This window comes from Aspergillus fumigatus, chromosome 1 (assembly GCF_000002655.1).
Source record: "Aspergillus fumigatus Af293 chromosome 1, whole genome shotgun sequence".
NCBI lineage: Eukaryota > Fungi > Ascomycota > Eurotiomycetes > Eurotiales > Aspergillaceae > Aspergillus > Aspergillus fumigatus.
Window position 1 is genome coordinate 3,681,255 of NC_007194.1, and position 23,591 is coordinate 3,704,845.

At 47.9% G+C, this 23,591-nt stretch overlaps 9 protein-coding genes and 2 non-coding genes across 11 annotated transcripts; 5 read left to right on the forward strand and 6 right to left on the reverse strand.

Moving 5' to 3' along the window:
- The first annotated feature begins 328 nt into the window (after positions 1-328).
- On the forward strand, positions 329-2,319 carry hhtA (histone H3). Its single transcript, XM_747656.2, has 3 exons — positions 329-646; positions 776-883; positions 937-2,319. Exons 1-3 carry the CDS (start codon positions 622-624, stop codon positions 1,212-1,214), a joined length of 411 nt encoding a protein of 136 aa, XP_752749.1. The 5' UTR covers positions 329-621; the 3' UTR covers positions 1,215-2,319.
- A 245-nt stretch (positions 2,320-2,564) lies between these two features.
- On the reverse strand, positions 2,565-5,247 carry mdrA (MFS transporter; the record flags this gene model as incomplete). Its single annotated transcript, XM_747657.2, has 4 exons — positions 2,565-3,629; positions 3,714-4,508; positions 4,561-4,815; positions 4,875-5,247. The coding sequence occupies 4 exons, from the start codon at positions 5,245-5,247 to the stop codon at positions 3,229-3,231; spliced, it is 1,824 nt and encodes a 607-aa protein (XP_752750.1). The 3' UTR covers positions 2,565-3,228.
- Positions 5,248-6,409: 1,162 nt separating this feature from the next.
- On the forward strand, positions 6,410-6,698 carry AFUA_1G13810 (uncharacterized protein; the record flags this gene model as incomplete). The annotated part of the gene is made up of 2 exons (XM_747658.1): positions 6,410-6,441; positions 6,548-6,698. The coding sequence occupies 2 exons, from the start codon at positions 6,410-6,412 to the stop codon at positions 6,696-6,698; spliced, it is 183 nt and encodes a 60-aa protein (XP_752751.1).
- A 1,059-nt stretch (positions 6,699-7,757) lies between these two features.
- AFUA_1G13820 (uncharacterized protein) lies at positions 7,758-9,381 on the forward strand. Its single transcript, XM_747659.2, has 3 exons — positions 7,758-8,756; positions 8,818-9,127; positions 9,179-9,381. The coding sequence occupies exons 1-3, from the start codon at positions 8,415-8,417 to the stop codon at positions 9,238-9,240; spliced, it is 714 nt and encodes a 237-aa protein (XP_752752.1). The 5' UTR covers positions 7,758-8,414; the 3' UTR covers positions 9,241-9,381.
- Positions 9,382-10,325: 944 nt separating this feature from the next.
- AFUA_1G13822 (uncharacterized protein) lies at positions 10,326-11,342 on the reverse strand. The gene is made up of 2 exons (XM_077803956.1): positions 11,132-11,342; positions 10,326-11,080 (listed from the first exon to the last, which is right to left on the reverse strand). The coding sequence occupies exons 1-2, from the start codon at positions 11,141-11,143 to the stop codon at positions 10,778-10,780; spliced, it is 315 nt and encodes a 104-aa protein (XP_077660125.1). The 5' UTR covers positions 11,144-11,342; the 3' UTR covers positions 10,326-10,777.
- Positions 11,343-12,637: 1,295 nt separating this feature from the next.
- AFUA_1G13825 lies at positions 12,638-12,753 on the reverse strand. The gene has a single exon (XR_013344477.1). It is a non-coding gene; the product is annotated as a ribosomal RNA (ribosomal RNA).
- A 1,526-nt stretch (positions 12,754-14,279) lies between these two features.
- On the reverse strand, positions 14,280-15,411 carry AFUA_1G13830 (uncharacterized protein). The gene is made up of 2 exons (XM_077803957.1): positions 14,991-15,411; positions 14,280-14,924 (listed from the first exon to the last, which is right to left on the reverse strand). The coding sequence occupies exon 2, from the start codon at positions 14,809-14,811 to the stop codon at positions 14,380-14,382; it is 432 nt and encodes a 143-aa protein (XP_077660126.1). The 5' UTR covers positions 14,812-14,924; positions 14,991-15,411; the 3' UTR covers positions 14,280-14,379.
- Positions 15,412-17,550: 2,139 nt separating this feature from the next.
- tP(UGG)1 lies at positions 17,551-17,622 on the reverse strand. Its single transcript has one exon. It is a non-coding gene (tRNA).
- A 256-nt stretch (positions 17,623-17,878) lies between these two features.
- AFUA_1G13840 (Mpv17/PMP22 family protein) lies at positions 17,879-19,358 on the forward strand. The gene is made up of 2 exons (XM_747661.2): positions 17,879-18,719; positions 18,783-19,358. Exons 1-2 carry the CDS (start codon positions 18,154-18,156, stop codon positions 19,201-19,203), a joined length of 987 nt encoding a protein of 328 aa, XP_752754.1. The 5' UTR covers positions 17,879-18,153; the 3' UTR covers positions 19,204-19,358.
- A 3-nt stretch (positions 19,359-19,361) lies between these two features.
- Positions 19,362-21,541, forward strand: AFUA_1G13850 (exonuclease V; the record flags this gene model as incomplete). Its single annotated transcript, XM_077803958.1, has 2 exons — positions 19,362-19,960; positions 20,055-21,541. Exons 1-2 carry the CDS (start codon positions 19,582-19,584, stop codon positions 21,539-21,541), a joined length of 1,866 nt encoding a protein of 621 aa, XP_077660127.1. The 5' UTR covers positions 19,362-19,581.
- A 216-nt stretch (positions 21,542-21,757) lies between these two features.
- Positions 21,758-23,226, reverse strand: AFUA_1G13860 (heme-dependent oxidative N-demethylase family protein; the record flags this gene model as incomplete). Its single annotated transcript, XM_747663.1, has 5 exons — positions 21,758-22,523; positions 22,587-22,710; positions 22,770-22,822; positions 22,870-22,972; positions 23,031-23,226. The coding sequence occupies 5 exons, from the start codon at positions 23,224-23,226 to the stop codon at positions 21,758-21,760; spliced, it is 1,242 nt and encodes a 413-aa protein (XP_752756.1).
- Positions 23,227-23,591: the final 365 nt, after the last annotated feature.

A 23,591-nucleotide genomic window follows, 5' to 3' on the forward strand; every position in this document is an offset into this window, starting at 1 on the left:
TAGAGGATCCTCACAGCGGGCTTGATATCTCGGCAGCGTGACGGAACTGTGATTGATCCCGGTTGGAATGCCTTGATCCTCACGGAATGCCGGCCAACCTCTCTGATCAGAGTCATAAAATAATTAGAAAAATTCCTAAGTACTATTAGAAGAATTCCAGATGATCGAAATACATGACATCCTAAACTTGTGGTTGGGATCAAGGTATTCTGGGGTGGCATTCTATATCAGTGATCCTGTGTTCCTATTGGCTGATGCGGGAAGGCTGTCTCGCTTAGCGCTCCGAGCAAGGGCCGCTTGCATTCTGCGTACTTTCATGGTTCCTGCCAAAATTCAGCACCCGAAATCAGGACTTATGGTGTGCTGCTTTCCGACCACTTTTTGTGATCGAAAGAAACCGCGCTAAGACCATCCATTTTTGCTGGAAACCCAACACCACCCTCCCAGATCACCACCCCTTCTCGCTTACTACAAATACCTTACCCCCCACCCACCTCCTCCATCCTTCTTCCATCTACTCACTACCGCTACACTTTCGTCATCTCGACCATCGATCTTTTATCAACACCATCAATTTTTCATCAATAAAATATCAAATTCCATCAAACCTAATTATCAAAAATGGCTAGAACCAAGCAGACTGCCCGTATGTATTAACCTTACCGTCGTTTCTCTTGTTGTCGTCGGCCTCTGCCAAGATCGTCTTACGGTCGCGTCAGTTGGTCTACACAACCACGCGTCACCAAGGAACATCCTGCTAACTGTCTGTTAATAGGTAAGTCCACTGGTGGCAAGGCTCCCCGTAAGCAGCTCGCCTCCAAGGCCGCCCGTAAGGCTGCTCCCTCTACCGGTGGTGTCAAGAAGCCTCACCGCTACAAGCCTGGTAAGTCCCTTCTTAGGTTTCGGTTATCGAACATGTTCTAATGTTTGCACCAGGTACTGTCGCTCTGCGTGAAATCCGTCGCTACCAGAAGTCGACTGAGCTCCTGATCCGCAAGCTGCCTTTCCAGCGTCTGGTCCGTGAAATTGCTCAGGATTTCAAGTCCGACCTCCGCTTCCAGTCCTCTGCCATCGGTGCTCTTCAGGAGTCCGTTGAGGCCTACCTCGTCTCCCTCTTCGAGGACACCAACCTGTGCGCCATCCACGCCAAGCGTGTCACCATCCAGTCCAAGGACATCCAGCTCGCCCGTCGTCTTCGTGGTGAGCGCTCTTAGATGCTTTCTATCTAATGAGTTGTGTCTTTTTCCGGTTGGCTCTTCTGGGAAGGCGATAACGGGGTTCTGTTTTTTTTTATGATCACTGGCGATACATGATGGGTTTTCTTGCTTTCGAATATCAACGGGTTCGGCACTGGGTTTCAAGTTTTTCTTCACGATGAATAGTAGGCTGCCGATTCAGCGGCTGGGATTTGCTCATGTACATTATGGATCTCTCGAGTTGCTGTCCTTCGGGATGCACCACGTCGCGGCATAGACGCGAAATGCGAATATCTATGTTTACATCAATTCAACCCAGTCCGTGTCTTACAATTACTCTCAACTGTTGTCTTTCCACTGATTCTGTAGCGGTGACGCGCCACGGTCGCAACCAACTCTGGCGCGTACTAGTTCCCGGCTAGACCATCGTAGAACCATGCTTGACTAATGACTTCATCGTTACACTGCGAAGAATTGTCGGTCGACATAGACCTTCTATCTTGTCAACTCGACTCTGAAGCAGTATAGCGGAAGAAGTCGCTCCATGCCCACATAGAATTTGCACATGGTGAAGGCATAGAGGCGACTTGTTCGACATAGGATATCTCATATTATTACGACAGTGGATCGAGCCATGAGCGCCCACGATTCCTTCTTGAGAAAGTATAAAAACAGCAGTGACAACTAGGAACTGGAATGATGATGACATTGATGCTATATGATACACATGATATGCTGGGAAGTTACCCTGACAAGTCATGGAGTAGCAATGACGACGACAGTCTGCTAGCGATTCCCACGTCCTCCATCGTCCTTCACCGATACGGAAGACCAAACGATAGATAAGAACTCGGTAGTGGTATATAACTGCATACGCGGTAGCATATTGTGCGGGAAGATATAGAAAAGTTCTACGAGCCTGGCTGCTGAGGCTGGCTGGTCAGCGCGTTTCTCGACTTTCGGTTTTCGCCACTTTGCTTGTTTCTTTTGGTCGAATTACGCACAGGATGTGATTAATTTGCGACTGACTTGATATCATACTGGAAAAATGTCCGCCGAAAACAGTACGACATTCATGTAGATCGTTTCACTCTTGAGGTAAATGTTTGCTCAGTCACTGTCGTTGCGAATAATTTATGCAATGCGAAGAGCACGAATCACGATGACAGAAACTCGGCTAACTAGCTGCTCGAGTGAAAGCGAACGCGAATACAGGATGAAGTGTGAAAAAGTGCGAGATTGCATTTACTGATGATTGAGGTCAATGAAGCAGCAATGAACTCTTCGCATTCCTTGGAGGATGAGGAGAGCCACGCTGGGAAACAACATTGAGGAGGTAGAACTTGCGGCGAGACATATTACGCCTTCCAGTTCCGACGCCATTTCGCTAACCTGAAGAGGGACATCCCAGAGGATACGGCAAGCTAGAGTCACAGTAGCTGTTCAGGAAGTAGCTTTCCACGAAAGATTTGATGTGACGATATCGTGCGACCATGCTAGAGCGGCGACGTGATGCTTGCCCGACAATTTCCATCTTTAGTTGCGTTGATGTCTGATATCCTTCTATGTGTTTTGATTATGTAGGATGCGAGTCGACGGCATTTGGAAACTACAATTGAGATACAGCCATTGGATGAACGATTTCTAATTAGATATATTATATGGTCAACTGTACAGGATAAATACACCAATTCTCTCCAATGCAAAGACGCCATCTATAATGCAAAGATAACAAAACATGAGCTGAGTCAACATCAGTCGGGTATATGATTTTTGAACAAGGACAAACTTTTCCTGCCATAATCAAGGTGCATATGCTCTGGCCGTGAGTCCGTGACAAAGGACGAGGGTATCGGCTTATAATAGACACGTGTTGATAAGGAGTATTCGGTATCGACAAATATGTGTATGTGCCTGACCTGCACGTTGCGAAGTCAAACAGGTTGGGGCGTCCCTGAGAATGGATCGAACAACGAGCAACTGATGATTGAAGCCCGTTAAAAGACGAGGGTGATACCGATTTTCCGGACGTTCATTTCTTGGTGAACGACTCGCGAGTGTTGACGCGGTCGATATCGTAAGGATTTCCCTCGTAGCTGACGACGCGACGCAACGAAGAAGCCGTCCGTGTGGAGGCTCTGCTGCGCATCTGCCGAACATCCGGAAGCTCTTCAACGTTGGACTCAGTCTCGCTGACATCAGATACGTCAGGGGCAGGTGCCTCCGTGCGGTCAAAGACGGGCTCCTCTGTCTCCTCAGACTCTGGCTCTGGGGCTTGCTTCATCTGCTCGGCAAGCTTCCGCATGAACGCATCGGATTTGGCGGCATACTCGCAGCGCTTACGAATGGTAGCGCCGTACTTGTAGAACAGGAAGGGAAACGGAACACAGGCCAGCGCCAAAAACGCCGGGATTGAGGACGCCCAATGGATTCCTGTTTGCAGAATGAGCCTCCTGCCAGCAAGGATAGATTTTTTTTTTTTTTTAAAAAAAAAAAAAAAAAGAAAAAGAAACTCACCTAGATCCTCATACATATAGGTGGTGAACAATGGGAAAACGGCGCCGAAGATCGAACGGAGGACGGAATTGGCTGCGAGGACTGACGCGGCGAAAATGGTGTAGGCATCGATGAGATAGTTCATGATGCCCAGGAAAACCAGAACCATACCGAAACCGAACGGAGCACCGGCTAGGATGCAAACAATCCAATGGATCGACGGGTAATTGGTCCAAGCGAACCAGAAGAGTCCAATAGGGATGGCAACCGAAGCAATCAGGGTGGGCGGCAGGCGTGCCTCGGGGGGAGCAAATCCACCGTGCTTGGCTTGAACTTGGACATAACGCTTGTTGTCCCAAACACTGTAGGTGACAGCAAACATCATGCCAACCATGATTCCCAGAAAAGGGAGACTGCTAACGCCTTGGTTCCAGTGACGGACCCCCTGGAAGACGATTGGGTAGGCAGAGAAGAGCATGTAGAGGGTTCCATAAATGATGGCCATGTACAAACTCAGGAGGAAGACGATCGGCTCCTTGAAAAGCAGAATCCAGGGGCGAGACAGCGCAGTCTTGAAAGCGTCCTTGAGAGTAACTCTGCCCTGGTCGATGTCGATCTTGCTGACGTACACTTTCCCGGTGTGCTTTGACAGCTTCTCGGCGCGGCGACGCAGGAGAACGGGTGCATAGGTCTCAGGAACGAAAATAGTGCAGATAATCCAAACTGCACCTGAGAAGGCGCCCAAGAAGCCCATGACCCATCGCCATCCTGCGTTCATTCCGAGGAAACCACCAATGATTGGACCCAAAACAGGACCTGAGGCGCATTAGCATACGATCAATGCAGTATGAGGAAGAAGAAGACATACCCAAGAATGGAGCGGCAGCAAAGAGACTCATCGCGATACCTCTCTGCTTGGCGTGGAACATGTCAGCGATGACACCGCCCGCATTGGTCAAAGGCGAGGCTCCGAAAGCGCCAGCGAAGAAACGAAGGATGATCAGAGTCCAGCTATTCTGCGCGCCAGCACTTCCAGCATTAAAAGCCGTGAGTGCGCAATAGGTGACAGTAAAGATGATTTGACGGCCGAACATCTCACTCAGAGGTGCCCAAAGTAGAGGTCCTATTCACTCGATTAGCCTCTGACAGGTAGGCTTCGAACAAAGCCTGGAAAGAACTCACCAATCGCGAAGCCCAAGACGAAGAGCGAAACACCGAGCGTAGCAACCTCGCTTCCAATATGGAACTCGGCCTCAATCTCTCGAACACCACCAGTATAAGCTGAAGAAACCAGGGCGACTGCCAACGTCGAAACAGCAACAGTCATGGTCAGCGACCATTTGCGCAGTTGAGTCCATGTCATAGGATTGCGAGGATCATTTTCCATCCAAACAACCTCATATGGATCCTCCTCGGTTCCGGAGCCTTTGTAGGGATAGTCGATGATTTGCTGGGTGAGGACACCTTGATCTACCACCAGTCGCCAGTATGGAATCTTCTGTGGCAAGGATTGTTCGATCTTTTCGGCGTTCTGGTCCCCTTTTTCGGTCGCCATGATGGGCGATTAATCGGTGCGGAACTCGAACGGGGGTGCGAAAGTATGCGGTCTGATTGTGAAGTATTTGGGAGTACTATAGTATAGATCTGGATACAAGAGATCCGCGATTGTTTGTTTCTGAAAGAGCGATCGCGGTAGATGAACGGAGATTAAGGATTCAGGTAGTATAGACAACGATTGCCGAATGCAGAGGATGGTGAAGTATATAGTGTTCTAAATTAGGAAATGGTCGAGGTTGTACTATATGTACACAGAAAATTCCAGGTAGGTAAGGAAAGAAAAATGTATGGGGTATCAATAGCAAGATAAGGTCACTCTAAAAGACCAGAACAAGAACGATGGAAGATGAGGAACATATATAACTTGCTTCAAGAATGGGTTTTCTAATTTTTTTTTGCCCTTTTTGCCCTTAGTTTTTTTTTTTTTTTTTTATTTCTTGCTTCTTGATTCATGGCGCCGTCACTGGGGAGTCATTAGCCTCGGACCCCTGCCGTAGAGAACGCCCTTCCGTTATCCATACTCTGTAGATAGCCCACCGAAAGAAGAAGAAGGGAGAATAGAATCCGTTCCAGGCCAATTAGCGGGTCTCAACGCCGGAATAAGTGGCATTAATCGGCTTATGCTCAGCATTAGTTCGTCAGCCAACATCGGCCTTGGCCGATGTGGAGCAAGCAGCCGCCATCTATTGCAGCTCGAGTCCCATGGACGCTGGATACCTCGTGGTCTGGATCATCAGCATAAGATAGGTTGGTGCAGTCACTGTATCTTCTTTGGTGTGTCAATACGAAGCAAATTCGCGATCAAACCTTGGGCTGGATTCGAGGTTTGTGTACCTCTCTGGGGGGTATGAATCCAGCTGCAAAGCATGGGCTGGTACAGAGTCGACACAGTTCAATTGTAGCGTCATCGATCATCAACCTTGATCCCGATGCGCACTAGGCATGAATGTGCCGGGCGGCTTTGCATAAAATGTCTGTTTCAGGACTAGCGTCTCCCAGCACTCGGCTCTCGGCATCTCATCTTACAGAACTTATCGTCGTAATAATCAACTCCGTTGCATTGCTGGCTGCAACTGCTGCAACTGCAAGTCCTGATCATCTAATCTCCGCAAGAGACGAGACAGGTCAATGCATACGGAGTACGGAGTACATGCATTGAGATGCCGCTTATCTCCGTTAGGGATTATGCTGTGTAAAGTTGTCAGTAAATCTTTCTTGATTATAAATCACGTATAACACTATCCCATTATCCCATTATCCCATCTGCCGGAGTCACGTAATAAAAATTCTTTCTCAAGGGACGTACTCCGTATCCAGGCGTTTTTGGCCGAGGCTCAATTCATGAACCTCCTGGATGCTTCTGGTTTTGGTGTTGCCACCGACGCTAAGCCCTCAGACAATGTCTTGGCATCTGGTCGGATGGCCGAATTTTTCTTGCTTGACATTTAACGTGTCATGCTGAGATACTGTTCCAGATGTGAATTATCTCTTGGCAACATACTATAGGAAATCTTATCACAGTGTTTCAGTTGCCGTCATTTGCACGGAGCAGTTGATCGTCTATCAATCGCTCTCAATCTTTTCAATCCTTATAAGCCGTGACCCTTGAATGGTGTTGGTTCTTGATAGAAGGCTGCTATCGGTCAGGCAGCCAGATTTTATCCATCAGACCCTTTAGTTGTACGAGTTGTCTCAGAGGATTTATCAGCCTATCCCTTATGACCCACTATCATTTTATCGCAAATGAAATGATACCCTACATTCATAGATGATTTGGGCTGCATAACTGTCAAATGACACTTTTGTGGGGACCACGTTCTGGAAGCATATGTAGACCTCGTCTCATTGTTCGGAGTCATCTCTTCCCTGATTTATTCTACGGAGTGGTATCTTTTTTCTGTTGTAGAACAGTATCGTGGTATTGATCTTGTCAAGCCCAGTCCAACACTCAACGCTTGGGGATCTGTCATCCTCATGTACGTTCCCCCTACGTTCCACAGTCTGGACTAATGGCTTTTTGAGTTTGCACTGATCACCAGTTAGGGCCATCAAGTTCAAGTCTAAGTATCTACCGTTAGTTCTCGACCTCAGTCTCACCAGAGTCGTAGCTCGTACTGAAAATCTGAGATCCCTGGGATTGCGTTAGCTTGAAAAGGCTAGCTACGACGAGGATGTCCCGAGTTCCCGACGTCACGTCATGCAGGGCAGTCTCATCAATACTGTCCTTCCTTCTTGAAAAATATAGGTGGCTCTTGACAAGACACACGTTACTATTGTACAGCTCAAAGAGATGACCCACACCTGAGTGACGCAGTGATTTCACCTGAGTGACGTAGTGATTTATGCCGAATGAATAAATGCTCATATTGATGATAAATCAATCAAGGCAGTGTAGGTTGGCCTCTGCTCTCATCAAAGATCGATAGCACATACCTACAGTGTACAAGCATAAGATCCCGTAGCCGATCACTAATCAATTTCGTTAATATAGAGAATTCATTTGATACAATTTCCTTGTATTGAGACTATTGTCTGAGGTACGGAGTAGAATCAATCTAAGTCTCAGGACTCCGAAGCTTGCTGTCTCCTCATCAAGTCCTTTGCTTGGGAGCTTTCTAGAGGTCACTCTACCCTTTAATTCATCTACATCGGTCTAGCTCGAACGTTTAGGCCTAGCAACAAGAAGAGGAGCAGCTATGCCTCTTCTCCTGGATGGGTAAAGAGGCTGGGGGCGCTGGGGCGGAGCGAAAGCAGAAATATTATATGCCTAGAAGGGCAGAGCGCACCCCAGAGACAGCCTTAGCTTTCTTTTAATTGGATAGGAATCATTCACTTATGAGTAGGTAATAATCTTGGCTTGAAGTTTTTGGGCCACGCCGACTTCCTAGCCTCCTTTGTCTTCAGGTTGCCCACCATTCACCCATGGATTCTACAACCTGCTCATCGTCCCCCAACGTTATCCCCTCTTCATCCCTCATTTTCAGCAACATAACAGTGCTACCGTTATGTCAACTACTCTAAGCCAATTTACAACCCTGCCATCCCAGGATTGCCTTCTAAGGATGTGGTGGTGCGGCTTTGCAAGAAAAAGGGCTTTTCAACTTCAATACCCTCACCTATTCTGCGGAAGGCAATACCTTCTTTATCAAATATAACAATGTCACTATGGAGGAAGCCCACGCACAGGTGTTCTTCCGTCAGAAGAGTATCGAACGCAACGCCACCTTCCGGATTCCTGAGGTCTACCACGCTTTTATAGTGAGCGAGGGCGGGTGCACTGGCAGGGGATGCACCTACATAGTCATGGAGCATATTGAAATCGATTTTGAGAGAACTGTGTCAGATGAACAGAGAGCACAAGCCATCTCCGAGTTGATCAGTATCCCACCGCCACCTGGTGTCTTTGGGAGCCTTAGTGGAGGCCGCTACAGGCATCATTTCTTTCGAGACAGCCAGCCTCCTGTTCCGTTTTCGTCCGCCACAGAACTTGAATATAACATCAATCGAGTAAGTCTTGCTCTATGTCCGATCGGGGAGCGAATACTTTGGTTGAACTAACACATGGTAGTGTCTAGCATGGTACAACAGTGTCGCGGGGACACAAGATAAAGTGGATTTCAGTAATGAACCGCTCCTATGCTACTATGCAGATATGCACCCAAGCAATTTTCCCATCGATAAGCACGGCCAGCTCTGGGTGATCGATTTTGATCAAACCGGAGTTCTCCCTTCGAGCTTCATGAGTTATGCGATTGCTGCGCATCCTAAGAAGCGGCTGCCAGTCCATATCAGAAAAACGATCCCTTTGCCAAAGACATCGAACCTGGGGCCTCTAGGTCGTGCCACCTATCTGATCAAGGTTGTCTGTAATGCCTTTGGTATGCCCAACTTTCTTTTTTTGTTGATCCTATTGCTCACATTCTATTTAGACCCTCCCCCCCTCCCGAACAATCGCACAGAGGCTGATGCTGAATCCCCGCGCACCGACTAACACGTTTCGTACACTGATCCGCTGAATACGGCCATTCGCCTGTTCTTCATCATCGCTTGACAGCTGTGGCTCGAATAGAATAATAGTATTAGCTTTTTTGTAGGTAAACCTAACTGAAAGAAGTTTGGTGAACCAGGCAGGATCCCATGATTTTCAGCTTAGTTTCCTTGCTGGTTGTTCTTCTCACCAGTTTTCAACTCCTGGAATAGATCAATCAGTCCCTGCTAGTTCTTGACGCTAGCTAGCGTTCCCTGAGGTGAGGACACTCCTGTTGGGTAGCCTGTAGTCCTTAGTTATGCTGCTGTATCTGCTATCATCAGTAATGGAGGGAGAGCTTACCGGCCAGAGGATAGCACCACAACTGGGATAGCACATATTATATTACGCACTGACACATCAGATAGTAGGTATGACGTTCTGATGCCTCGCACCCTCGGGACAGACAAAGGCTTCCATGGAACAGAATGAAGATAGAGCATTATCCAGGAGACCTCCGCGTACACTTCCGACAACGTTGTCTTACATCTACCACCATCCACTAGCCTATTATGCAGCTCTGTTCTCTAGTCATGGATGATACCTACTTCCCTGATGAGCTTTGGCTCGTCAGGGAAACCCAATTCACCTCTCCTTCGCCCTCCGCCTGGAAACTGACCTAAACTCAAGGAAAGCGTTGGGCTTTTGAACGAGAAGCTATGTTCGAATGTCACCACTCTAGCGATCCGACCCAGCACCGGACCGCTAGAAAAGTGCATCACGCAGTAGAGCATTCCCAAAGGGCTGTTCTGGACCATGCACAAAAGTGAGAGAGACCTGATTCGGGGCCAATTCAGCGTGATCTACAGGTCAGAACCCAGTAGTTGTCGTCTGGCTTATACTGACCTTCTTCTCGTGGAAGGAAACTTCTCGCAGCAAGTGTCAAAGTCGAAATTCCTTTTCTGGACAATCTGTTCTGGGATCAGAACACACAGAAACTGTCAGTCTTCACTTTGACTTTTCCACAGCGGGTGATAATCTAATCTTGCGTTATGAATCTAGCTACATTGAAGGTGTATTCGTGCCAACACATGGAGCGGTTACCTGGCGCCCGCAAGAGGTGGGCTTCTTGGGTTAGCTGTGTTTCCTGATCGACATAGTTTGGGTCTTCAGAATGAGAATGACACAGAAGATATTTCTGCAGGCTGGATTCTGTAGACCTCTACAGAGTACCGGTGGCTCCTTTGGTATGTGGTGGCGGTGTCGGTTGAATAGAACATTGTATTGAGAAGATAGCGGTCATGTCTCATCGCACGGATATTGCCCGCGACATCAATCTATCTCTTATGCGTTGGAGAGCAGTAGGGTTGGTTTCATTCATATTCAGGATCTGCAAAGACATGAGATTCCAATACAAGCAGCTTTTTCTCGTCGCTCCAGGGAACAGAACATAGGGGGATCATCTTCAACCGAAATAACACAGCCGACTTAAGTCGGCTATTAGATAGACATAGAAACAAAGGCGAGACACGCAGATAGAAGTCACAAAATTGTGTGGGCTTCACTTTCTGAATTCCACAGGACCAATTCCTGGCCCTGGATGAAGCAATTGTTCTAAATCAGTCACATTTCTGCCGTCCACGCCCTCAAATTTCTTCCTAGCCTCCTTGAAAGCCTCTGGATCCATATATTTTCCAAAGAATTCCAGCATCTTTGCAATTTCCTCTGGGCTTGATTGCTTATAATCTATTACCTCACCACTGGAGCTAAAACTGCGGTATACTCCATCAGTAGCAAGGTGGGTGAAGCCTTCATTCGATGGTGAGTGTCTGAGAGGTGGAAAGGGTGATGGCTCGTCATCTTTCTACTGCAATGTTAGTATTAAGTAGATATAAGCTGCCAGAAACACTATTACAATGCAAGACATGATTCAAGTAATCTGTTTGTGTGATATAATAGAGCTCTTAATTGTACTGTGTACTGTGTACTGTGTAATAGAGAGAGGATAGTTAAAAGAAGGCAAAGACTTCTCCAAGAGGTGTGGCTCACCTGAGGGGAAGTTGATACTTAGAGCTAATGCAGAGAGGAAATGCTGACATGATGACCAGTTGTCACATGCCCTGAACAGGGGTATAAGAGAGCCTTTTAAGTTGCTCTGTTAACTGGGTAATTTCCTATTTATACACATGACTTCTTCAGGCAAATGTCTCACATGTCTGTACTATACCTTACCAACCTGGACACCCAACACTCAATACACTCATCTTGGGTTGAAATAAATAGAGACTCTAGACTGATAGGAATCCGGACACTCTTTTTAGCTTAGCGAGAGTAGTTTATTTCAATACCTTGCCGCTAAAACTTAACTTGTTGTTTTTGTTTAGAATTATCACTTGCAAATCCATAGGATTCTGATACACTTTGTCCATCATTTTGACGCATATTAAATTATACAATCATAGCAACTCAGTGAAGTACAAGAAATGGCATTGGTAGACAAGTCAACTAGAAAACAAAGCATGGGGAACAGGTGAGGGTATTTACAGGCAGCTGATGAGGGTAAGCTGACCTACTTTAGGTTACCTGAACTCCTCTGAAGGGTGGTGTCACCTGTAACCTGTGATTAGTTGAAGTGCCACTCACTGAGTGGTAAGCATGTAACCAGTGAGTAAACAATATCTACCTCAGGTGGCAAGGTGTTGACTCCTGGAGTGGTCATCACACATTGAATGTCTGCAAAAAACACTTCCAGCTATTTGATATAGCAAATGTTTAACACTAGTATACACTTTCTTGGGGTCCTATTCAATACTCTGTTCGCTCTCCGGATAAGCCAAACACCCACCATCAGGGTCTTCCGTCAATGTGAGGCTGGGATATGGAATCAAGTGTTCCGAGGTCAGGGAGACGCTCCTGAACGGCGATTCTGGAGGTAGCTGCCTGCGCTCTAGCAGGCATATTGATTGAGGATGTGAAGGATGAGCGCTACAGGAGATAACAGGATAAAGCTTGCGCAAATATTATATCATGGGATGTTCAGACTTTGTTGGAAGAAGGTAGATAGAAGTGAATGAAAAGGGATGTTTCTAGCCCTAGCCCTTCCCCCCAGCTCCCACAGCAGTGAATGCATTTTATGATAGTCTCTCTTTGTAGGTATATGCATAGTAGGACTACTATGCATTCACTCTCTTTACTTTGTCATCGAGGCTAGGTAGTTTACTTTGAACAGATGGAACCCACCTGTGATGAGCCCACTAATCTTGAAAGATCTGCCAGAAGCATTTCTCCTTCTGACTGGGCTAATAGGGGAACTTCTATCTACAACTACATAAATTTTAGTCTCATTGGCAGCGAATGTGAAGGTGGTACGGAATAGAAGACTCATCAATTGATAGAAAAAAAAAGATAGAATAGGAGCAAAAACATACAACAGCTGGGATTCGCTGGTGGTCACCCACCCAACTACTAACCGGCCGGCGCGTGGCTTAAGTACGGCTGAGCGGACGGGAAGCCCTGTTTTCCACACCCTATGGTCGTATGTGCTTGGTTGGAGTCATGTTAGACTTATGACTCGCACATGCAGAGTGCTTGCCGCACCGTATCAAGAGAACATAGGCTGCAGATTATATACTATGCGAATGGACTATCTGTATACATGTTTATATATCAGTCTGAATCTCCAATAAGAACGTCTGCCTCGGGCGAAATGTGCCGTCCACAGCACTAGAAATATCTGCTTCCGTTACTGTAGCCATTTTACAGACATGTGACCCAAGGGTGAAGGAGTTTCAAGTTGATAATTTTACACTGCCTGGCTTGCATCGAGTTCTCATTGATTCAATACTGATAGGGACGAAAGACATACGCAGGGTGTTCCATTTCTCCCCATTCTCCTTGATCCTTATTCATTCTCGCCCCTGCCTGAGAAGTAACACGGATGTTCATAATGCTCAGAAGCTAACGTGGGCCTGAGAGTCCACACTTTAGCCAGCATCACGAGTGCAACCAGCTCTCATTGTGTAGGTGGTAGTACACACTTATCTGAGTATTTCTGACAGTGTTCAGGTAGAGAAGTATATATTCCAGCTTTGACTTGCTAAAGAATACAGTATAAGGGAATTTCGATATAAGGAAGCAAATGGGGCTGTCTGAATTACTTGCACTTGACAGACCCATAAGAATTCTGTTATGGCATTACGTGGCTAACCAGGACCGGTAACCTCGGCTCGGCCCGTTCCACGTCCAATATTGAACGCGGTTGGCTGAGAGAGGCTCCCTTGTTCGAGTGACGCTCGTGAATGGTGCTCGTTGCTGCGACTCTGCGGATGTAGCCGTAATATAATCGAAGCTTAAATGACGCTGACAAGAGATACTTGACTACTCATCCTCGAAGAGTGAACGACTTGCTACTGCGAAGAAGCGTTGTGTATAGACATGAGCCCTCTGCTTTGAGGATCCTGGGAAACCAGCTTTTCAGATATTCTAGATCCGTAAGATCGTGTCTGTTGCTAGCAGTAGGGCAGTATTCAACCATTCATGCAGTATTTGTTCCGATGCAAATTATATTAGACGGCCAAATTAGCCTAGCCTATCTATTATACGACGGCGGATTCGTATCTGAGATAAGAAAGGAGAAGGTTGAGGGATCCTTGTGTACCGTAATATGGAGCACCACCACCGATGACACCATCAGACTAAATTAAACAGCTGGGAAGCTCCGGAGCATATCTTTCGCAATAGTAGCAGCAGGCACTTTGCCTGTCGTTTCTGCAGGAAGGAAGCAAGCAATTACTACATTGTGATTGCCAATCCTGCCAAGGTGTCCAAAAACAGTAATGATGATGCTTCGCGGTCTCTTTCTTTCCTTATGGCTTGTCAATTACGTGCCTGACTGCCCATAAATTGTCTCAGGATATGCAAAGACAATGCCGAAATGATAGGATGGTAATCTGTAGGAGCAGATAATATAGAGCACATTTTTCTCCATACATCTCAGCTGATGTTAACCAGCCCTATTTCATTGGAATATTAGGCAAGTCAGAATTTCTGGATGTGATATAGTCATTAACTACTACTTAACATATCTGGATTCATGGCGAAAACCTGGATGATAGCCACTACTCCCTCAACAAGAGACATTTTTCATTATGACACTGATTGCTATTAACCTCCCGTCCCCATCTCGAACACTCTCGGAGCTTGGTTCGAGGGTAGCTCTGCCGGTGCGGCAGCAGGACGAGTGTGTATTCCACCGCTCGACATGTACTTGACTCCAAAGTGTTGATTCTCATTGAGTCTTCGCTGGTACCTTCGTCTTTGCAAACATAGGGCTCCTATTAATGTTACAAGACACACACCCAGCCCGACACCAGTGCTAACGCCAACAATCAATGGTTTCGAATCCGAGCGCTCCGAGCCACCTGATGCAGTCCTGGAGGTTGTGGGTTCTGTTATAATGGCGGTAGTCGTCGTGGGGGTGGGAGTAGTCGTTGTGGGGGTGGCAGTAGTGGCAGTAGTACCTGTGTCTGTAGCGATAGTAGAAGTAGTTGTGGAAGAGGGGGCAGCTGAGGTACTGGAGAGCATCAGCGTGCCCATTTGAAGTTTGAAGGCGTTGTCGCAACAGTTCGACCCATTGGCACTACAGCACCAGTGGTCAATGCTGAGCTCAGGACATGGTAGAACGTGAATCCCGTAGCTTCCTCGGATTGCTGTGGGTAGAAAACAGAATTAGCGGCCCATCATCAGACCGGAAATACATGCTTCGAGCGAGGCACATTTAGGGCAGATCCCCGGACACTCATTACTCCCCCAAGTCCGATCTGTGCACCCATTTAACAGAACGAGCCCAGTATATGGTACAACCTGTGCCAGACAAAGCCCGTTACTCAGGCAGATATCATTGGGGTCTCCGTTTGTTTTATTGATTGCACAGCAAGCGCTGTTGGACTTGTCAGGAAAGCAGGGCTGCAGCTCTGCTAAGCCGGGGCTGCCGTCTGTAAAGTAGCACTGTGTGGCGATTGCGAAGGGGAGGAAAGCTGTTCGAATTGTGAGGCTAAGTAGTACCTTCGGTCCAGGTAAGAGGGAGAGTGCATCTTAGAGTACAAGAGTCCTGAACTCTATGTAAAAACACAAAATGTAATACGGAATTGCCAAATATAAGGAGGACCAGGAACGAATTAATAAAGCAGAGGAATGAGCCCAGACCCAGGCGCTTATATCCCTGCAATAGAAGGATCACCAGGCCTTGGGCTTTACAATATTGATCTGTGTCAAGAGCTAAGCCCTCTCTGGCTATCAACGACACTGGAGATGATGGATAATACTTTTGTACTGTTCGACAATGTAGTTTCTAGCGCCAGTTGCATCCAGTGACTTATTTAAGACTGGATAGTACAGGTATCGCACAGAATCACACACGGCCAGATTACCTTTTCTAAATGCTCCAGAACTTCCTATGATAAATAGCTAATCCTGAGCCTTATAGACCTGCCCTTTCTCAATCCCCACCCTTTTTCAGAGTCACCATAGAACGTCTCAGACCCACACATAAAATCTCCGCCGCCGGCAGCTGGCAATTAAACACATCTGCCAAACAGCAGAGCATGAGTTTTGCATAAGCATCCATCCACAGAAAGCAACCTGTTCTAAATAGAATATTTCTGGGTAGTTCTAACATATTTACGTGGTTAACTTTTCTTGAAATCTTGAGGGAACGGTGCCTATTTTCGGTTGAATCGTAGGAGTGCCTATTAATGCTGCGGGGTAGAACCCTTGTGATTTTCCCTTTAATATGTGTGACTGAGGGGTATCAAGACTCCACCCAATAGAACTCATTGAAAGAGTTTCAGAATGCCGCGCGCCTTGCGAACATGGCTTGGGGAGACAATCCATTTGCCCAGTTAAAATGCACCATGGTGTGATATGAAATCTGTGTGACAAGTCTTTGTTCCTGGCAGATTTCGCCTTAGCACTTCACTTTGAGCCCGACTGGGAGTGTTCCAAATTCTTCTGCAAGAAGTAGAAGCCACCTGTCAAACTAATCAAGAGGCATCTCTTTCAAATCCTTCTGGCTCCAACGCGAGTACCTTGTTTACGGATTGAGAGGGAGGAGGCTGGCGTTTTGCGTCTTGCAATCTGGCCTGCCGCAGCCGTACTGAAAATGATACAAAGTACCTAGGCACAGGACGACTGGGGTCAAACTTGACCAGTAGACAAAGAGGTCGTCCAGTTGCTCCTTACCGCATTCGGAACATTTTCGTGAGACAAGATCATTCGCATATTTGCGAAGAATGAGCATATCGTCGACACAGGGCCCCTTGGGCGAGCACTTATCCAGCCGTAGGCAGCCAACACCGAAATTGCAAGTGAGAATGTCTAAGAGACTCGGGGTTGCCTTTGTGTTTCTGGAGGAGGTAGAAGGCAACCTCAAGATCAGTTCGAGTCGATATCTTGTGCGTGTATAGACTCAACCAGAGGATTAGGAAGATCCTCCCAGTCCCAGCAACCTGACAGTTGAAACTCCCGTAGAGAACTCGCTTGATTGGTAACCAATACTTTGTGCACCGACGACTTTCATGGGATGAGCGGTGCTGGTGATATGGGGCATGAATGCAGATAGTAGCTTCCCTAGATCATACCAATAGTTCGCTATCTCGCGAAGGCGGTCATTCCTCTATCGAAAGTTAGGAGTTAAAGAGGGATATAGGTAACATTTTTGAGGTTGTTCATACCCAGATCAATTGTCTGTAGTGCTTGGCAGATTTCTACTAGCTTGGCCAGAAGCCAAAACACATTTTGAACCTACAGTTTCTCTTTGTAGCACAGATGCGATATGATGGACAAAGCTTGCTCAGGATCCGGCAGTCAGAGATTTAGGAAGAGGCGAACTTTCTTTTGACTCTGCATGATGGGACAAGGTAAATCATTCCTGAGCTAGTCAAATACTAAGAGAGCATACAAAGCAAGTAAAGCACTTTGTAGCACATTGACAGAAAGGAGAGATGGATAGGAAAGGAGAAATACAATATAGAATATTATAACTCTCCTTCCTAACACATTCACCCCAATACCTTGTTCACCAGGTCACAGATTAGCTCCCAGAAACTAGAATTCTCTTCTGTAGTCTGACCCAGGCCTCACCTTCGTGAGCCACCCTCAGGGACTTAGAAGATGATTGCAAAAGCAGGCACTAGCCTATAAGCGCTACGCAGTCTACGAGATCTACCTGGGGGTCTTAGCCGTGAGACAGATTTTATAAGCAGCATGCATATTAATACTTAAACAGCTGCCTGCTGAAACAAAGCATGATTTTGGAAGGAAGCCAAAAAATTGAAAGGCCCGAAGCGCGAGTCGAACGCGCGACCTCTCGCACCCAAAGCGAGAATCATACCACTAGACCATCCGGGCATTTGATATGAGATAAGCAGAGTATTATTGCCTTCTATAACCAGCTGGGCTGTTTCACGCAGAACGATGCATCGATTGTAGCTTGCTTTCTGGCCAACAGTGTGAAGGGTTGAATACTTCGGAGAAATTGATTGGCTGGCTCCACCATCGGCGATAAGATGAATAGGTAAATAACTCCGGATCGGAAAGTTGCGGTCTTTCTCGGCAGTGGTTAACATTTGAGGCCCCGATTATGTCTGAGTCAAATTCTATGCATGACAAATTAATCTTATTTCTTTCTCACATAGAGGATGTATTCTTTTCCTTCGCTTATTTCATATCATTCATCAGAATCTCATGGAGTCTCCATGCTATTGATTTGACCACTGATGACCTTCATTGGTGACCCGAAACAAAACAGTGTTGCGCCTTATCGTCGGTCTTTTGCGCAACTTCTCTTATCGCCCGAGTCAAAATCGTGAATCGATTTACGATTGCTTCTTTCCGTCCAGTATTGATTAGACTGGGATACCGCCTATCGCATCGCCTCTCATGGGTCATCTTTTGCAACATGGAAGGGCGACTGTGAGGCGGTTGAGCAGACGAACAAGTCGGTCACAACGATTACAATTAAGACACCACTCCAAGGCATCACCTAATCCTGTCCCTGAGAAGAACAGCACATCAGCAAACGCTTCCCGATCGGGTGCTACACCCTCATGCACATCGCCATGCTCCCCAAATACCAGTTCGCCCACAAACACACCTTTAGCTGCCTCCACCCCCGCCCGATCAAGTCCGAGAACGTTCTTCCAGGCCATCCAGGCAGGACCAATTGGCAGATTGGCAGACTCATACGCCAGAGTACAACAAAGGAGACCTTATGCGACGCAGGTTGTCAGCTCTATTGTGGTATATCTCTGCGGCGACCTAAGTGCGCAGTTGCTGTTCCCCTCCGAGAGCCCGGCGCAAACTTCACGGGTTGCGTCTGAAGAGAAGCCTGCGGACTCGGCTGAAGATGGTGAGGGTAAGGCTGCTTCGAGTGGGGGTTATGATCCTTTGAGAACTATGCGACATTTGACGGTTGGCGTGGGATCCGCCATTCCGTCCTACAACTGGTGAGTATTGTCCTACAGATGGGGCCCTGAGTACATCTTGCTGATGTGATGCACTTTCACTAGGTTCATGTTCCTCCACAACAACTTCAACTTCCAGTCCAAATTCCTTTCCATTCTCACCAAAGTCTCCGTACAACAAGCGGTCTTCACTCCCGTTTTTAATACGTACTTCTTCAGCGTACATTCTCTTCTCGCTGGAGCATCCCTGGAAGAGACATTCGAGCGCTTGAAGGTCGCTCTGCCCGTCAGTATCTCAAATAGCGTCAAGCTTTGGCCTGCAGTCACTGCCTTTAGCTTTGTGTACGTGTCTCCGCCTTTCCGGAGCATCTTCGCTGGTGTCATCGCCGTCGGCTGGCAGACCTATCTCAGTTGGTTAAACCAGAAGGCTGCCAGAGAGGTCGAGGCAGAAATGGCCGAGTCGGACCGTTCGTCTCATGTGCTGGTTTCTGGCAGTATCAGCCCTTCGACAACGATAAAAGCATGAGGTACCTTTCCGCAACTGCGCCTTGCATATTCCCTCCTTTGCATATTCTAGATTTGCAGGCGTGATTGATTGGATAGACGATAGATTGTCCTGTCTTTTTGAGCGTTGCATTCCAACGAGTACATAGACTACAACTATTCTCATATATTATACCCAATACAGGAACAAATTTCTTAGTGATTGTTCAAAGATTTACTTAATAGAAAGTTAACTATGCACTTTTACTCTGTCGATATCAAAATTGCGCCAAGAATTGCAAGCGATTTTTTGATACCGGGAATGACGTTGGCGGAGTAACTTCATGATAGGACTCAATCAGAGATCAGATCCTTTTCTTCCCACCACACATGATATGAATTTATTACCATCATCACGGGCATGTCCTGCCCTCCGACATCCTATATTGTAATGTCAGACGATCTCGACGATTGCAGCGACTACGGATCCGACTTTACCCCGGATGAAGAAGAGCTGCTGAACGATCTGCTCGCCAAAGTCGCCACAGAATACGCGACCGCCCAGGCTTCTGCTACCGCGACGGCAACAACAACGACAGCCTCGAAAACCGTGCAGGCGACCGTCACGACCGGCGCTGATATTGAAGATTATGCTGAAAGTCCAGCAAGTCAACGAGTGCCTAAGGTACTGGGTCGTGAAAAGCCCGATTTTCTATGGCAGAAGCGCATGGTTCAGCAGGTCACGGCGTCTGCTGGGGCAAGGGCAGATCAGATCTCGGGCAACGTTCGCGCCGCGTCTGGTGAGGATCATTCCTTGATTCATTGCAATTTTGTTTGTTTCTTTTTGTGTAATGAGGTTGAGTAGGCGGCTGACGGTTGATTTCAAGCGTTTAGTGGAGCATCCGGATTCCATTGAAGGCCGCGAAAGACAACGCGAGAGAGACGTGGCCCGTGAACGGGAATGGGTCGGTGACTCGAGATCGAGTCCAGAACCTGATCTTCGATCACCCATTGAACGATTCAGAAAGCCACCCAACAAGGCCTTTTCCGTAACGGATCTGATCTCCCCTGCATGGTGCGAGCTACAGTACTGGTATACCTTGACCAAGCATGGGAGGAAGAGGAGAACGCCTGCTATGAAGCAGGGGAGTACTATTCACAAAACGCTTGAGGATGAGGTACACACGACTGTTCCCGTGGAGATCACAACCAAGGAAGATGCGTTAGCCTTGAGGCTGTGGAATGTCATACAGGGCTTACGGACGCTGCGAGAATATGGTCTTACTCGGGAGCTGGAGGTCTGGGGTCTTGTGGATGGTGAGCTGGTCAATGGAGTCATTGACCAGCTCTCGTATGAGTGCCCAGACCCAGAGCTTGAGGCGACAGCCGCCACATACTATGCCGATGTGGAGGCGTCCAGGGCGGTAATGCCCGAGTATCAGATGTCTCTGACAGATTACCTGCTGGCTCCCTCACAGGGCGGGAAGAGGCTGTCAGAGATGACGTGGAAGGATGAACCTGATGAGCATGTCGAGGATGCTCCCAGTACCGAATCGTCAGAGGCGTTTAACATCCCTCGAGTCTATCTCACAGACATCAAAACACGAGCCAGCGGCTCCATACCCACTATCAAGAGCACGTCATTTCGGCCGACGCTGCTCCAGCTCCAAATTTACTACCACATGCTGAACCATTTGACCACCACCGATGAGGTGTCCATTGAGACGCTCGCCTCTCGCTACGATTTAGACCCTCAACGTACTTTCACCGACGCTTTTATCGCCGAAGTTGGCGGCCTAAATGATCAATTCTTCGACGCTCTTTCAGCCTCCGAATTCGATCCAGACTTCATCCCCTCTCCGGAAGATGCGGCACGCAGACAGTCCATCCGGTCATCGGGATCCCTCCCCTCCGCAAGCCAGGACTCAACCAGTATCCTCTTGGAACACAATAACCTGTCCAGTCTCTGGAAATTCATGAAAGACCAACTCCGCCTTACTTTCCTTCCCTCGCCGCAGCCCTCTGTGTCCGTTGCGCCCTCTATCCCCTCGGAATTCCAGCCTAGCATGCTAGAACCATACCCGACGATCATATCACCTCTTCTGACAGCACGCTATCTCTCCTCGGCACCCACGGCAGACCTCCACACCCGTGTCCTGGGCAGCCGTAGCTTTCTTTTCGATCCAACCTCCATGTCATCCTATCTCTCCGATCAGATGGACTGGTGGCGCGGTAATCGTGACCCGCGCGGCGTCGAGATCATGGAAGCATGGAAATGCCGCATATGCGAATTCCGCGAGGAATGCTCTTGGCGGCAGGAAAGAGAATGGTCCATAGCGAGGCGGAAGAAGGGCTCGAAGGGTCTTGATGCTACTGTGTGAATCATACAAGGTGCAGTTCTACTTGGATTTTGGTGACACCAGGCACAGACTTGCATTGGACTACACTTTTTTCCTGAGCTCGTTTAGCGATAGATCATTAGTAGATCATTAGAATGAGTATATATAGCATCTCAGGATAAAATATCACATAAAGGTATCAAATTACCATATTATTCAAGAGAGTGAAGGTGGGCCGTATCATCGCCGGGCCAACGCTCAAAAAGGATAACTTCGAACCTCATCCTCCCTGTCCAGATCCAGGCCCGCAGCAACCTGCTCCGCGTGCTTCTTATCCAGATACTCCAGCAACACCTCCTCGTACTTTTCCCGGCCCTTGTACCGCGCCACATCCGCATCCCAACTCCGAATCGCAGAGGCAAGCCGACCAGGCACATACGGCTCCTTCACAATCTCCGTGATCGGCTCAAAGTACGTCCTGATCGTAAACACCACCGCCCCGGACCGCGGCAGCCGGCGCAGACTCTGCCTCTCGGACCGGAAGTAATGATGCTCGATGGCCTTGTTCTTCTGCGCGGTGTTCCACGAGACGACGGCCGCGTCCTCGGACCCGATACTATGCGACCAGGCGAGCTCGTCGTCGACCTGGATGAAGTAGTTGTTGCGAAGCACGGGGTCTTCAGGCCGAATCCGGCGGAAGAAGTTCATCATACCCTTTTCGAGCTTGGTCTTGAAGCCCGGCACGTCGCCGGAGGTGTGGATCTCTGAGAGGCGCATGCCGAATTTGTCTTCGAGGCGCCAGAAGCCGGCGAGAAGGATCGCGCCTGCGAGGAGGTAGTACTCGCCGTCGGGCTTTTCGAACATAAGTGCCAGGTCGTCTTGGATGAGTCGCGCGCAGGTCGTCATGGGGTCCTCGGGGAGGGGGCGCTGGGTGGTGTTGAAGGATTCGCCAGTGATAGTGTTGGCAATGCCTGTTGCGGTTTTGCGGAACATGGAGGGGTATCTTTCGGGGAGGTAGGAGGTACTATATTGTATTAAGGTGTAAGGTTGTGTTATGCTGTCTGGGTAAAGGGTGTTTGGCACGCACAGCTCTTCCAGTAGCTCAATGGCACCGTCCATCGCTTCGGGTGCGGTTTTGCAGCATTTCGTTCCCCTCTCCTTGATTCGACGTGCTTTGTCGGCATGATACCGTAGGTAGTGATTGTCCAGCTCTAGGGCTTCTGTGAGCGTCCCTGAAATCATGGATGTAGTGTGTGTGAAGATGCCTTACCGATCCATTCGTCCCACTTCATGCTTCTCAAACCCATCGTGATGAAATACTTGCTGTGTTCGTCAGTCATGGAATCTCAAACCACATCTGAGCGACTCACGGGCCATATCTGAATGGTCGATATGGGATCGGCTTGGTTGCATGGACATCCCAGTCTGGATATGGAGAGGCGGTCGGCCTCTTGAAGTCTGAGGGTATCCATTCTGCAGAGAGACAGTGAGCGTGGCCCAAGGGCTTCGGATGTCTACAGACGTGTCTTACCTCCGGGTTTTCTGGTTGGCTTCTGAATCAGTGATGTTGAAGACGATTTCCTCTCAACTTGAGCTGATCTTCTGTCGCTTCCTTTGTTCGAGAAGCGAACCACAGAAGTAGCAAGCCAGATCAAGGTTGCTACCAAACATAGAGATGCTGCATGTTTGATGTGAAGCTGGCCGAGTTGCACAAGTTCAGGAAGCATGGTTTCATCTCTTGTCTAAAAAATTTGGAGGAGGGGTAACCTGAATTCTTCAATGACTGTGTACCTCAGAGTTAATTGCTATTATATGAAGACGAGACAATTGTTGAACAGATAAGAGGCCACCCCGCCACCCCATAATCGTATGCACATTGTCCAGTTCAATAGAGACGACTCGCTTGACAGTACAAGGATGATTGCCATTTGCGTTAATCCGATGCGACCATCAACTGGCCAAACACAAAGCCTGTTCGTAAACTGTAAGTCTGCATGGGCGTCATCGGTGCGGAGAGATATCTTATCTCTATTTGCCCTCATGGTTGGCGTCGCGCGCAAGGGATTTCTTACCCAAATCAGGTAAGGTCATA

Bases quoted from the DNA above. Each gene is read 5' to 3' on its own strand.
- AFUA_1G13830 (XM_077803957.1), bottom strand. From the start codon at position 14,811: ATGGGCACGCTGATGCTCTCCAGTACCTCAGCTGCCCCCTCTTCCACA.
- AFUA_1G13840 (XM_747661.2), top strand. From the start codon at position 18,154: ATGGGTCATCTTTTGCAACATGGAAGGGCGACTGTGAGGCGGTTGAGC. The intron at 18,720-18,782 runs GTGAGTATTGTC...CACTTTCACTAG, and splicing joins GCCATTCCGTCCTACAACTG to GTTCATGTTCCTCCACAACA.
- AFUA_1G13820 (XM_747659.2), top strand. From the start codon at position 8,415: ATGGAGGAAGCCCACGCACAGGTGTTCTTCCGTCAGAAGAGTATCGAA. The intron at 8,757-8,817 runs GTAAGTCTTGCT...AACACATGGTAG, and splicing joins TTGAATATAACATCAATCGA to TGTCTAGCATGGTACAACAG. The intron at 9,128-9,178 runs GTATGCCCAACT...CATTCTATTTAG, and splicing joins GGTTGTCTGTAATGCCTTTG to ACCCTCCCCCCCTCCCGAAC.
- hhtA (XM_747656.2), top strand. From the start codon at position 622: ATGGCTAGAACCAAGCAGACTGCCC. The intron at 647-775 runs GTATGTATTAAC...GTCTGTTAATAG, and splicing joins TAGAACCAAGCAGACTGCCC to GTAAGTCCACTGGTGGCAAG. The intron at 884-936 runs GTAAGTCCCTTC...TGTTTGCACCAG, and splicing joins GCCTCACCGCTACAAGCCTG to GTACTGTCGCTCTGCGTGAA.